This window comes from Anoplopoma fimbria, chromosome 15 (genome assembly GCF_027596085.1).
Source record: "Anoplopoma fimbria isolate UVic2021 breed Golden Eagle Sablefish chromosome 15, Afim_UVic_2022, whole genome shotgun sequence".
In the NCBI taxonomy this organism is placed as follows: Eukaryota; Metazoa; Chordata; class Actinopteri; order Perciformes; family Anoplopomatidae; genus Anoplopoma; species Anoplopoma fimbria.
Window position 1 is genome coordinate 19,205,787 of NC_072463.1, and position 15,230 is coordinate 19,221,016.

Here is a 15,230-nt window from a genome sequence, read left to right on the forward strand (position 1 = left end):
AAGACTGGTAGCATTATCCAGAGTCATTCACATAACAGACCCATGAATGGCACAATCAATTCCAGCAGTCAGTGTTATCTTAGTTATGTCAGATTCCTACTGTTCATATTAGTACACATGTATACCACATTTTTTTTGATAATGATATTCATGAAGATGTAATTAAAACTGATAATACTTTATTATTATTTTTTATTTTTACTATTTATATAATATGATGTGCATTGGCAATACAACTCCATATTCAAATTTCAGAGTAATAAATCCAACTTGGAGGTTGCGTGAAATAGCGCAAACCCTATTTACATGTTGGAAACTCATTATCACGATAACTCAGATATGACGTGGACGCGCCGTAACCCTCTAAACACAAAAATGATCAAAACAGAGCTATAGACGCAGAGATGCTAGTCATCCTTATTTCTCTCTCGTGCATCATGCAGCACCATAATGGAGTGCTTTGCTGTTACTACTACTACTGCTGCACTCTGCTCTCAGCACAATACCCCTTACATTAAATAATGCAGCTTGCCATTGTGCAGACCCCCCCCCACACACACACACACTCCCCATCCCCTAGCAGCCCGTATCAGCAGATTTCCGCTTGCTCTGCTATCGTGAAGAGTAACTATGTCCAATTCAGCGTTTACACGGCCAACACTATAAACATAATCAAGCCATTTACACAACAGCAGTTTCAGACGTTTGTTTTGCGCTGTTTTTCTCCCAGAAGAATGCATATCGGGGGAATTTCTCTAGACCTTCCTATGCTGACGTTTATTATTGCTACATTTGCTGTACCTTTACGAAGACAGGAAATACCTGGCTTAATACCCACATGGCTCATCTGCATTGAAGAGTTAAATTGATTATTTATTTATTTATTTTTCTTCATTATCCTTCTGACAATGGCTGTGATGATGCTAATACTGGATCTCATGCAAGAGCATTTTCATATTCTTATTTGAGCTTCCTCTTAAACAGGATGAATGCCGCCTTTGCGTAAATATTCACGTCCATGACGGGCTCAAATATATGCACAAGACATTTCACGCATAATTATAATGCAACATCAAAGCCACACAATGTCTTTTGTTATTTTATACAAATAAATGAATTCATTCACTCAGACCATTATTTTATTTTCTAACTCGTAAAAGCTCCAATCAATTGCCTCCTTTGTACCATATAAACAGAGTAAACAGCCTAAAGGAGATGTTGTCGACTAAAAGGGATCAACCATGTTTGGTCTCTGTTTGATCATCACATTTAAACAAGAAATTCATCCAATTAGCTGGGCAGAGGCTGAGAAAAAAGGATAACTTGTGAGAAGGAGGAGGGTAAATATATGTACATTAGATTTTAGAATTTACTCTTTGTGGTGAAGTCTGTTTAGTTTTTTTTTGGAATGCTTCTTGACTATAACATGTGAGGGTTTATTGATACTCATATAAACATTCAGAAAATACTCAATTGTCCTCATTTGTTTGTAGCTGATCATTATTGTAGCTATGTCAAAATTGCCATGATTTCTCAATAAAAAAAAAACCTGTGAAAATCATCTAGCAAATGATGCCTTATCTGAAAGTCCCTCATCAAAGAAACACAAAAAGTAACAATGACAACACCCTAAGACACAGACAGTGGTTCTAGTTTTATGGTTATATTTTGATGGTCGTGTTATTGCGTCTGACAGTCTCCTGTTATTCCTCTGTCACTGTACTGGTGGGGGATGTCCAGAGATGAAACACTTTTAAGGCACAAAAGTCTCCCCCGATCAATGAACTAGGTCGGCCATGTGCGTGGGTGAAGTGTGGTTCTCTCGGGACATGACGCACACACTCACACTGTCTACATGCACAGACCCTCAGACTGAAGCCCGTTTTTTGTCTCGACAGGATGATGAAGTGGTGCTCCAGTGCGTGGCCTGCATCCAGAAGGAGAATCGCAAGTTCTGCCTGGCTGCCGAGGGGCTGGGCAATCGGCTGTGTTACCTGGAGCCCACATCTGAGGCGAAGGTAGGAAAAGAGACTCCACTGTTGCACCGTTTGATTCTCTCTGATCCGAGGAACATTGATTTAAAAAAATCCTCTACTTCATGTTGGAGTTGTTTTCTCTGCAGTTATATAATTAACATTTTTTCCCCCCTACAAACATACAGAATATACAAATGTCACATGAAGCAGTTTGCAGGAAAGTGAACCGCATGAAAGGATGCGTTCACCCAGGGTGAGAGCTCCATGGAAACCAATCATCCATTTAGTTCATCCTTGTCAAGGTCCAGCAAAGATTCAGTGAAGCCGAGCAGAGACGCGCAGAAAAAGGCAGCTCAGCACGCCATCAAAGCTCACACACTGCAGTTTTTTTGATGATTATTTTCTTCCAAGGGTTCAGGGACGATGTGGCATCTCCGTGGGCCCGCGTCAGATGATAATTCCCAGAAATTACGCAATTACACGGATGTGTTTGATGGGGTATTTCATGAACATTGCTTTTGTTGTCTCTGATTGCCTACAGCTTTATTGCAGCTAAACAGGAGCTGTAGCTACTTAAGCATTTGCTGACGCACAAGTGCAAAGTACTACGACGATTTTAATTTAATTTCTTTGCTTTTGTAATCAGCAAGTTGCCACCTTATTGCAATTTTTGCTCTCACCTTTGGTCGGCCCTTGTTGCTCTGCACCTTATCTGGCATTAATGTTTTCCCATAGCAGGCCTAATGGGCTTTTTCCACATTGATTGTCTTTTAATTATAATCCAATTATATTGTCCTGGATTCATTTTGCTCAAGCAATGACAACAGGCGTGAACATAAGTGTAAACGTGTGAGAGATACACGGATGCTTTTCAGGGAGAGGAGACTGAAGGAGGAAGAAATGAAAGATCCATGTAGTCCTGGAATTTAGTATCTTGTTTTCTTTCAACAACCCCCTCCTGCCCTCAAACAGCTCTCACAAAGAGTGTGTGTGTGTGTGTGTGTGTGTGTGTGTGTGTGTGTGTGTGTGTGTGTGTGTGTGTGTGTGTGTGTGTGTGTGTGTGTGTGTGTGTGTGTGTGTGTGTGTGTGTGTGTGTGTGTGTGTGTGTGTGTGTGTGTGTGTGTGTGTGTGTGTGTGTGATGGGTGTGTGTATGCTGATGGGTGGGAGGGGGGTTTGTTCGTTGAGGGACGTGATGCTTTCACCCCATATTGGATGGTAATTACACCTGACAGGTGTGATGGATGTTCTCCCTATCTGGCACTTTGTCTTCATTGCCAGCATTTTTTTCCTTTTTTTTTTCTGAAAAGCCATCACCCACCTTTGGGATCAAAAAGGGAGAGGTGTAAAAACCCAAGATGGCGATTTAGAAGCAGACCTCGACGACGGAATGGGAAGCCTCTTTCCTCGGTAAACTAGTCCAGTAATGGGGCGCAGAACCAGGACCTCCGAACGAGGTTGATTTAGAGTTTGCACAGTTTAAATGGCAACATCAATCAGCCTGTGAGAAGCTGGTTGATTGTAATATACGACCGGCAGCTCTCGCCTGTCAGCGACTCAATATTATGACCACTGGAGGGTAGATGCCCACATACCATAATGGCAGTGATGCTGTGACTTTGTTGTGTGTACAGTATGTGAATCAAGACAGAGTTTCTAAAATACGCTAACTGATCAGTTATTATCAAGTCATCCGTTTTGTCTCCTGTCTTTGCTAATTCAGGTAACATTTTTAGCAGCTCCCTCCAGTTAAGCTGAAAAGGAATGGCAGAAAACGAAGTCAGCTCCTCAGGGCAATCAGCTTCAACCCTTTGTGACCCTTTCTGTGACAAATAAAGACGTCCATCTATCACTGCCCAGCATTTAGCTATGCTATTTTTGGTCATAAACCAAACGCCAGGGCATGGCTAAGCTGCTGTAAAGCTGTCTTCCTGCTCTGCCTTGTAAAAGGACATCCTGACAGGTCAGCATTCCTACCAGCTCTTCTAGACCTTCGTTTAACTGCCTTGCTCTCTCCAGGCAGTCCCCTCCCTACCAACTGTTACAGTCCTGCGCCTGGGGAGAGCAAAGGTCAGCTGTTAGTCATCCAGAGAGATGATGGCCGGGGTCAGAATGTTTCTCACCCAGACCCTTTATTATGATTTCTCTACAGTGACACTGCTAAAGGGAAGGCTATTTAGTGTACAGGCATACCCAGCCCAAAGAGCACGCTGAACATGTGTGGAATACAGATTGTAGGGGGAGGATGTGCAGCTGTTGTACATTTAGGTGTGAATAGTTAGGACAAATTTAGGAAATACACTTATTTGGTTTCCTGTTGAAAGTTTACTACCACTTAACTCTTTAAGTATATATAAATATGAAGGGGCTAGTAAGCTTAGCATAAAGAATAGAAACAGAGAAACAGCTAGTCTGGCTCTGTCCAAAGCAAAACAATATCTGCCTAGAAGTGCCTCTTAAGCTCACAAATGAACAAGTTATATCTTGTTTTTGTCATCCTTACATAAAGGGAAATATAGGTAAGTATTATAATATACTATAGGTATAGGCTGTAGTTTGTGGACTATTTTTTTGGGCCTGGCGCAGTCTTTTCGTCACAGTGAGGTGGCCACACAAACAGCCGTGACTTAACTAAAGAGCTATAAGTTAACCCTAACCCCAATACTGATGTATTAGGGAGCTTTAGAGACGCTAGAAGGCATTTTTTGTGAGTAGGCTAGCAGTTTCCCCTGCTTTCAGTCTTTATGCTAAGCTAAGCTAACCGACTCCTAGCTGTAGCTTTATATTTAAAGCTGCAAAACTTTTTTTTTTCATTTAGTGACAGTGAGCAGAAAACAAGCCGTAGAAAATACACAGTCATATCAGTTGCTAGAAATGTACACACCTAGCAGACACAGAGACACATTACCTCTCTTTGGAGTCATGCTTCTGGCCACATTACAAATTCAGCTCCATTATTCACTGTTTTCAGCTCTGTTTTGGTCTACACTAACTAATGAGGAAAATATCTGGCATTTCAGACACTAAATTTTCCTCGCCAACTGTGTCTGTCTGCAGTTTGGTGCCGTGCAGCTACCGTACAGTCTGTTTGTAGAGCCTGTCAACGGGCTGAGGCTTGCTGTCAGGCAGTAGAGCTGAGGGAAACTACAGTCAGGTGATAATTCTCTGTGGGTTCATCACTGCGGGTGATACATTTCACATTAAGGTAGTCATGTGATCCATTGTCAATAAGGAAATATTGTTAATAGCAGCTTTAACTAACATATGAGAGTGGTATCGACTATCTTCTATCGGCAAGAAAGAAAATAGATGTATAGAAAATAGATCTATTCTTTTAAGTGCTTTAAACGACGACAGCATGAGTGAGACTGGATGCAAAATAAATATATTCCATTTCTTAGAATAACCCAAATCACTCAAGTTGATGTATAAATTAGCTGATTGTGGAGAGGGAATGAGTAGTCTGTGGTCGGCCAATGAGACAATCTGGAAGCTCTGTTGTTGGACTCTAACACACTGGCATGTGTCGCCATAAATAAAGTCTCCCAAAGTCATTTTTAGAGTCCCGCCTGGAGCATCTATACCTCAACTTGACTTAGATTTTAATGATCAGATTGCTAGTGCTGTGCACAGTAGTGGTCATTTTAAATTTACTGTTACTTCCCCCTGAAACTGGGTTGTGTGAAGTTTGCAAATGAGGTTAGATTTACCTGAACCAGTTTGGGAGGAGTTGAGATACTCCATAAGGAGGCCAGTGCGGGTGTTTAGGTTGATATAATTTATCTTCTAGCCACCCCCCAAAATATCTTCATCCCTGCTTCCCTCATTCTGTCTGTGAATCGCCCCTATATCTCCTGTCCCAGTTTGGCATCTTCTCCCTTTGTCTTATACTGGGCTTATCTGAGCGCAGACTGACCTGAGAACACTTAATCTTTTTTTAAAGTGCCTTTTAATGAATATCACCCACTTGATTAAGACAAAGTTGGTTCAAGTGCGGTAAAAAGGCAGCAGTCAGCACAGGTTTTATGAGTGGGCATCTAATCAGAATATCCCTGTGGATTCAGGATGCACTCTTCATTTTTCTGGCTGTATGTGGATGTTTTGCTTATGCAGCAAGTTCTTAAGATACTAAATCCAAATCATTAAATCGGTATTGATGAGAGGCAAGACAGGTGGCTCTTTTTTATCATTTTATTAATGCTGCTTTGGTTATTGAGGGAGCATGTTGGGACAATATAAGTGGATGTTTTCTGAGGCAACTGCTGTCTTAATTATATTGTTAACTTTTTGGGCTCACGCTTTAGTTGAGGACATGCTGTACAGTACATACTGTAGCCTACTGTAGAGTCCAGGTCTAACTTCCATTCGCCATGTTGTCACAAACATGACTTTGAATACTTGCAAATGATGTTCTGTATCTTCTTGATCTGTAAATAAGCAACTGTTACTTAATACTTTTGGCACATCAACTTAAAATGTGATAAAATGTCAGTGTTGTTTTTTGCAGCATGTTTTCACTGCCTCCCAAAAGCCAAAACGCTGTAATGCAGGTTTAAAACTGCAGTTAACAGTTTGGCATTTTGGTGGCCTCATTATCTACATTAAAACATGCAAGCCTAAGTGCTCAATTCTGATTCATTACTCAGATCACATTTTTGGTTTGGCTGTTCACATAATGTTGAAAATATGGCCAATATTAGATTTTGGTGTGAACTGGTCACAGTCCTGAACTGACCCTCATGTGTTAATGAACAAATGGTTTGGAAGTAAACATGGAGGCCACTGATCTCAGCATTTACGGTTTCATTTCAAGGGTGAGGAGGGAGGAGGAAGAGAGACACGTTTTTAATTATGGCCTTTTATGCAGCTGTTATGGCTGTTAAGTCTTTGTGGAAGTTTGTGTGGATGCTTATTTGGAGCTAGGAATGGTGAGCTCGTGAGTGGAATTGTTTTCGCTGAAAACCATTTCATTAAAAATGTCAGGATGTCAGGGGCTATTTTAACTACATCTGTCAGCGCTTCTGCAGAAGAATCCCACCAATGCAGAATTGTGTCACATGTCAATCAAGAGTGACGTAAGAAAGATAGTTACAAAAGTCCTTCGTGAGTCGTTTTTTGGGGGGACTGAGTGCCGTAAAGTAAAATGAAATTGGCCTTCAAAATGGTGTTCAATTTTTAACCTGAGACCCACCCACCTGTTGTTGCAGTATGTTCCTCCAGACCTGTGCATCTGTACCTTTGTGCTGGAACATTCCCTGTCAGTACGGGCCCTCCAGGAGATGCTGGCTAAGAGCGGACAGAACAGTGAAGGGGTGAGTGATGGTGAACACACACACACACATGCTCACACACGTACACGGATAGGTAACACTCTGATAATCCATACTTCCATCTCTGAGTCGTGTACTGTATGTCCCACCCTGTTAGGACGTTCAAAAGAGGAGGTTGTAAAACAGCTTATTGTAATGAATGCAGAAGCTAAGCTAAGTTGAATACTCTTAACTTGTTTAGTCACTAAAAGAGAGATTAATGGGCAAAATAGGCCCATTACAGTGGCCTTGGGACCCCTACTGCATAGAGGTCTGGGCCCCTATGAATATTAATGAGGAGGAAGGAGATGCCCTGGCATTACTGCAGCTTTTCAGCAAGTGTTGTGTGCCCTTTTAGCCCATTTTGATTAACACCAAGGCTTGAAGGGAAACAGCATAATTTAGCATATATATATATATATATATATATATATATATATATATATATATATATATATATATATCCTTGATAAAAGAAACATTTTTTTCAATTAATACTATTTGAATTTGCAAACCACACTCATTCATCACTGTAATCTCTATACCTGATGTTGTTTAATTCGTCTTCTTGCAAGTGTGTTTGCTTCTCTTTCTCATTGCTGTGACAGATGTGTAACTCTCCCGTCTTTATCTTCTATTTTTCTGTGTGTAATCTCCATCTTCTGCATGATAGACGCGAGGCCCGGACCGATGGGTATGTCCACCGCTCATACCATTCCCCCTTTCATCCCCAATGCATGGCACAGTAGATTTGCCACATTACACAACCGTCTGCTAGGACACGTCACCACTGAACATTTGTCTTTAAATCAGAAATCAGTAGAAATTGTGAGGTTTGCAAACACCAGAGCCCATGCTTTGAAATAACTGATGATCGTATGGATTTTTTTTGTGTACACTGGGCGAGAAGATTGTGTCTGAGCTCCTGCCCGGCTGACAGAGACAAATAGAGGTTTGTATAGACTTCCAATAAGGTTCCCCGCAAACATCCGCTCTCAAACAACTCACTTTCAACTGCTGGAGAACTAGAGCTTCACGGATGCTGAATTAGCGTCAGATTAACATTAGTCATGCCCTCAGGGGCATTCAGATGGATGTTCATTGCAGTGTCATTTGTTTTATGCAAACTCCACCATGTAGGACATGTTAAACATTTGTCACAGTTTCTTATTTTAATCACTCACTTTTGGATGTATGCTACGAGATGCTATGAGAGAATGCAAACAGCTGAGACAAAGATTTCTGCAACAAGACAGAAAAGGATTATGATTGATTTTGTAAAAGAAAACTCCCTGCTGACTTTGAGTCAGCGTTAGCCACTTCACCCTTTAATGCCACATGGCTAATGATGGTAAGAATGTCCTTAAATCTTCAGTTGTTGAGGCTCATAATCATTGACTCAACATCTGAGATAAATGGATTTTTCCGGGCTTGGGCTTTGTGGCCACAGTAGACTGTCTGTGCAGCAGAATGACAGATTGGTTCCATTGGTTCCACTGCCGCTGCTGGGAGTTTAAGAGCTAGCTGGTAGGGAATTATGAGTCGCAGCAGAGAAAAAGGGTGCTCAAAATATTAAACACTACCTTTCAGCTCTTGTAGACATATTTAACTGCGAGTCCAGCCTCATCCCTCATGCATCAGTACATGTTTAACAGTTAGAGTCCAACTGAAATTAAACTGAATTTCTTGTCTGCTACAGTATTCATATCTGCTCTGTAAATCACATGTCCTGTGTTCTCATTTGAGAAAAAAATCTGAAATCAAAAGGGAGAAATTGATCTTATATCTTTTTGGTATCATGATTTGCCCACTATCTTTGCAGTAACTGTTTTCCGTTAGTCCTCCGTCTTCGTAGATGGAGAACTAGTGTCCATAGAGCCAGTCTTACTCACAGGATATAGACTGCCAGTGTATTTTACGTGGCATTCTCCTCACCTTATGAAATCTGCTCTATCTATCTCTGTTGCTGTATCTTGTACTTAAAGCCACCCAAAAAACATTTATTTAAGGAAATACATACAAGCCGGAGCGTTTTCTTCCCCTTTACCAGAATGATAATGGGTGCAATCAGACCTTTCCCTTAGCAATGACACAGCACGGTAGAGAAAGGTCTGGCTAGGCGAGACCACCAAAGAGGCAATTAAATCACTTTATTTTGAACCATATTTACATAAAATCATAGACACTGTTTGACAAACAGCAACATTAGCTTTCATGTTAAAGTCTCCTTCTTATCTAACTTACAGAAATGTACACACGTCTTGTTCACCTTAGCTTGTTGAACAAGGCCACCAAACAAAATGATTTACAGTGGAAGAATGCACTTCTAATGTCCGTATGAAGGCCTGATAGCACATTAAACGCTGTGTAAACTTACCTTCAAATGTCACTTTGATCCGTTTAGATGCTGGTGTGGTCCATGCTCGTCAGGACCACTGCTAACCACACAGTGTCTGCACTTAACGTGTTAGTTACAGCGCACGTTTTTTTACTTTGTTATCTTGTTCCCTGCTGGAGCTCAGCCTGCCAGCTGCTGTCAATCAAACACAGACACGCTCCTATAGCAGCTGAGAGGAAAACGAGCATATCTGATCCCCAAATATCTTTTTTCTTCCTTTTGATAACGAAGAACTATTAACGATAAATTAAACAAAATATTCACAACTGTTGATTGTAAAAAAGAGACGACTAAATATGATTTCAGTTGGACTGTAATGTTGCTTTTTTATACTTTCTTTTTAGACTACTTGGAAGATTTACTCATCACCAAAATTACTTCCTTAACTTTTCACTCCTTTTCCGCCTTGGTAGCAAAGACCCCAGAGACTAAGTTTAACTTGGATTTACCATTTTTATTGTGTTACTTCACTGTTTTCTCTCTATTCACATTTATCTGTTTTCGATATTGTCTTCCTATTCATCATTCGTCGCCTGCTGAAATGTCACCAGAGGAAGGACCATTAAAGGGGAAATGGAGGTTGAATATGTCTCGGCTGAGGCTCTGAAATCAATACGCCTTTGAACAGATGGGCTTATCAATAGACAGTGGCTGGAGCAAATCGGTAGTTCAGGGTGTTTTTAGCCGGAAGCTGCTGAGACTCGGACCGGAGAGGACAACACACTTATTACTGGTGCAAATGCCAACCCCCCTCTAGCTCAGTATCCACCAGCGACAAAACTGTGTGAATTTGTCTTCGCTCGTTTAAAAAGCGCTGAACTGATTGATTTGAGGGGAACGCTGGTCGAAGGGCAAATACTGAGATCAGTCAGTCGAGGAGACAGAGCTGCTCAGTCGACATCTAGCGTGCTAATATTTCATCTTCTCTGCTTCCTCTTTGTCCTATAGCTTGGTCTTAGCTTGTGGCTGTACCCACCCCTTCTTTTAATGAGAGAAACCACAACACTTGTAATGTTCTGCAGGGCTCCCACCAGGAGGCTGCATCCTGCTAAATGTCAAGTCTTTAAATTGATATTGGGGTCACTTGTGGTCAACAGCTGGACAGGAGAAACAGTACTTATTGCTTCTTTTATATCTCTTTGATTGAATAGTGGCTCAATCAGCTGAGGATAATACAGTTTTACTCTTTTCAGTGTCTCGAGGTGTATTGAATATTTTGCTGCATTGTGTTTCCACATCCTACTAGTATGAGCCACGATTTACCTCAGCTCTCCTGTACTCTTTTTTTTTTTCTTTTTTTTTTTTTCTGTATATTGCAGCCCCCAGCTGCAGGATAAGGAAGTGAGTGGAAGGCTTGGGTTTATTGGTTGTGGTGATTGCAGCTGGATGTGCCTCGCCGCATTAAGCTCAGTACCTCAGCCAGCATATAGCAGTAGCCAGAAGCACAGAAGAAGCCAGTGCTGCAGTCTGCGCGACACAACTGCATCAAATCACAGGCCGGCTTTTGTCCACAGTAGCCCATCGAGGGGGATATAGGGAGGAAAAAAAGAGAGAAATTGAAACAGAAGGAGAGAGAGGCTGGGAATGGTATGTTGTTTTCACAAAACGCTGCCATGATAAATGTATCTCTCAGATAGTTAGAAGTCTCTAGTTTTGAAAAAAATCTACTTAGCTTTGGTAGATTTTAAGTTTTGACTAGAAATCATTAGTTTTCTTCAGTGGTTGTAGTTTCAGATTAATGTGAGATGAACTTTGCTGTTTGGCATTGTTATAGAAATGAATTCTGGATCCTGTACCAATGGCATTACTTTATAAATGCCAAAGAATGAAAGCCAACTTGTTTTACTTAATCCCTCTCTAAAAATCTTCTTATTTACGATCATGTGTGCCCTCTGGACTTAAATGATTTGTACCAAAGACTAAACATAAGGCAGAGGCAGGCAGACAGGTTCAGAACAGCAATAGTTCTTTCTGAATAATGACACTCTTTCTTACCTTAATGCTTCCTAGAGGCTCATAAGGAAGGTGAGTAACATGGGAGATGCTTGCAGAGGAAAAACAACAAAAACCCTTTTTTTTCCCCTTTTGCATCTCTAGCAGTAGAGATACCATTAGTTCCCCTCCTGCATCTTAACACAATCCCATTAGCGGCGGAGTCATTCCCTACTAATGTTGACTTTGCATCGGAGACTCACAGTAGTTGTGCATCCTTCCCACATTCCCGTAGTCGGAGTGCTGGAAAGATGACCCCCGTATCCTGTTTCGCTCATGGATACAGGAGCAAGAAAAACACCATCTCCTGTGGCAAGTCAGATTGCATGTCTTCATTGTCGAGATGGGGTGGCAAAACCCTCCCCAGGAGAAATGTGCCCCCCCCCAGCTTTGACGTCATCATCGCTGGCGAGAAGGTCCTCGCTGAGGTCAACATTCAGTGCCTGAGGTCGGGTGTTGATTGAAACAGTTGGACGGAGACCACTGGGGCTCTTCTGTCAGGACGTTGAGCTGACCTGTAACTATGTATTTGTGTGTATGTGTGCTTTTTTTTGTGCGTGTGTGTGTGTGTGAATGATCTCTTCAGGCAGCGCAGAGTGGCGGACACAAGACTCTTCTGTATGGACACGCCATCCTGCTTCGGCATTCCTTCAGCTCTATGGTAAGAGATCGCACACAACCAATGTCACCAGCATGGAAAAAACTATATATTCAAACCAGAATATCACAATAACACGATTTAAACACCATTAGCATTTAAGTATATCACATGAACAGCAGCATGTGAGCAAGGTGGTCTGCAGAGGGTTTGTGTGTGTGACAGCTGTGTCCTGTGGGGTTTGATGTGTACCACAGTACCTGGCCTGTTTGAAGACATCAAGGTCACAGACAGATAAGCTGTCCTTTGATGTCGGTCTGCAGGAGGATTCAACAGGTAAAAAGAAAAGCTCTGTACGTTTTTTGCTTTCATCCACCTCTTTTCCCTCCTTCATTCTCCCCTTTGTCCGTCCCTGTCTCTGTCCCTGTGTCCCTCTCTTTGAATCTCTCACTCTGTCTATCTCTCTCTGTCCGCTGTCTGCAATCCCTCCTCTCTTTATCTCCCTCTCTATGTACCTTATTTGTTCATGAGCTTGTGTTTTCTCTGTTAATATTCCCTGTGGAGCACTGTACACACATACAGCGTGGTTGTTTAGTCAGTGCTCATTACGTTTTGTTGCACACTTGCATTTTTGTTCATTTCACACCATGCAGCAGATGAGCAGTCACCTCAATATGAGTGTTGCCATGCAGCGTCCCAAGTTCTCATTTCTGTCTGCTCTCACCTCATTTCATTATTAGTAATTACACATGACATTCTTTATAGGGTTGTTTAAATTAGAGAGTGGAGACAACTTATATGTGTGTGTGTGTGTGTGTGTGTGTGTGTGTGTGTGTGTGTGTGTGTGTGTGTGTGTGTGTGTGTGTGTGTGTGTGTGTGTGTGTGTGTGTGTGTGTGTGTGTGTGTGTGTGTGTGTGTGTGTGTGTGTGTGTGTGTGTGTGTGTGTGTGTGTCATTGTAGGTGAGGCTTGTTGGTGGACAATCCACCCTGCCTCCAAACAGCGATCTGAAGGAGAGAAAGTGCGGATTGGAGATGACCTCATCCTCGTCAGCGTGTCCTCAGAGCGATACCTTGTAAGTTTGCTGTTTGATCCTTGAAACTGTAGCTACTGTGTTTGTGTGTGTGTCTGTGTGTGTGTGTGCCTAATGTAGAGGTCTTAGCTTTCACTCTTCTTCCCCTGATGTGACAAAATTTCAGATTATCCCAATCCTGTTACCCCATACCACACTCTCCTCATGACCTCTCTCCTGCAGGAGGATTTAACATTAAAAGCAACAACTTTCTCCTTCTGAATGACTGCAAGGCTGCTTATAATAATATTTAGCATGATTTGATCTGAACTGGAAATGTCTGGTTTGGCGGATAATGAGTTCTGCTGCCATTGCCATTTCAAACGAGCCTCGCTTGTTTTCATTCTCGTCACATATTCACATGCCACCGCCATCAATAATGATTATGATCCTATTGCACTACAGAACTGACCTTTTCAGCAATTGGCTTCTTCTTTTACCATTATGTGTTCCTGCCATCTATGCTTAGCATCATAGCACTGTGCAAACTATGTTCTCTGTGATCCACCAAGTTGGTTACAGCAGCCAGACTGTGTTTACCCCATCATGCATGGCGGCAGGGCCACAGCCAGATGACCACTATTGCCTTACAGTCATCATGTCAATCTGGTGGTCAGTCCCTGCTGTCACCCACATGGTGGTATATGTGGGGACAGCACCTAAAGGCTGCAGAGGGACTTTGGAGAGGGAGGATGATCGGGACACAGCTGCTACTAAAGTTGCTGTTTGGACACACACACACACACACACACACACACACACACACACACACACACACACACACACACACACACACACACACACACACACACACACACACACACACACACACACACACACACACACACACACACACACACAGACAGCATGACAGCCCCCCAGATGGTATGAATCCCCAAACATTCAAGGCATCTGTCTGTCATGTTCATGGTTCCCTCATCACTCAATGATAAACAGGACTTTTCTTGTGGATGATAAAGTGAGTCAAACTCTGCCTGAATAGTCAACATCACAATTGATCTTTTATATATCAGAAATCAAGTGTTGATCTTCCCATAGAACCTACATTTGTTTGTTATTGGGTTATCCTCTAGAGCTTTATTTTCATTCTCAATTTTTTATTAGAATCTTATTCTGACAGTTTTCAATGTATTAAATAATGTTCTTCCGTGGACCAGATAAGAAGCACCATGGAGGTTAAATAATAAAAATGTTTCCATCTTTGCCCAGGAGAGTCTTTGACAGTTCAGCCCATGTCCTGTCACTGGTGTTGATGCAAGACATCTTTATTTCTCTTTACTGCAGCACTTATCCATCTCCAGTGGCAACATCCAGGTGGATGCGTCCTTCATGCAAACCCTGTGGAACGTCCATCCCATCTGCTCCGGTAGCAACATAGAAGAAGGTAGAAACTACACCCAAAACCCCAGCCTCTATGATTTCATCTTAGAGAATAAGAAGAGAATAAATAAATAAATATATACATAGCACACATACATAAGAAAGAAGGAGAGAAAAGATGCATACATTAAAAGCAGTAGATGTAGGCCGTCAGATTAATGTCAATTAACAAATACATCTCAAGATGGGATAGTGCAGGTTTGCACTAATTGGTCAAGGATGGATCCCCAAACATTCTAAATACTTTTCTGTGTTTCAGAATTTAATGAATGTTTAAAAAGCATCTTGTCAAACTGTTTTTGTGGTGTTTCCACTCTAAGGTTTTTTTGGGGTTTTTTTCGTCTGTGACTGCTCCCACCCAGCATTAGTGAAAAACTCCTTGTCATGTCAGAACAGCCAATGTTTGCTATGAACGGATCGGATCTTTAATGAGAACCTAAATAAACTACCTAAATTCAAAAGTGCCCCTTAAACTTATAAAACATTAT

At 41.7% G+C, this 15,230-nt stretch overlaps 1 protein-coding gene across 1 annotated transcript in view; it reads left to right on the plus strand.

Annotated features, from left to right (window-relative positions):
• Positions 1-1,829: 1,829 nt before the first annotated feature.
• LOC129103019 (ryanodine receptor 3-like) overlaps positions 1,830-15,230 on the plus strand; it is a 79,487-nt gene continuing 66,086 nt past the window's right edge. The window contains 8 exon segments of the mRNA XM_054613264.1: positions 1,830-2,018; positions 7,182-7,286; positions 7,957-7,977; positions 11,692-11,706; positions 12,260-12,334; positions 12,529-12,607; positions 13,232-13,344; positions 14,647-14,746. Of these exon segments, the coding sequence (XP_054469239.1) occupies positions 1,830-2,018; positions 7,182-7,286; positions 7,957-7,977; positions 11,692-11,706; positions 12,260-12,334; positions 12,529-12,607; positions 13,232-13,344; positions 14,647-14,746 (697 nt within the window).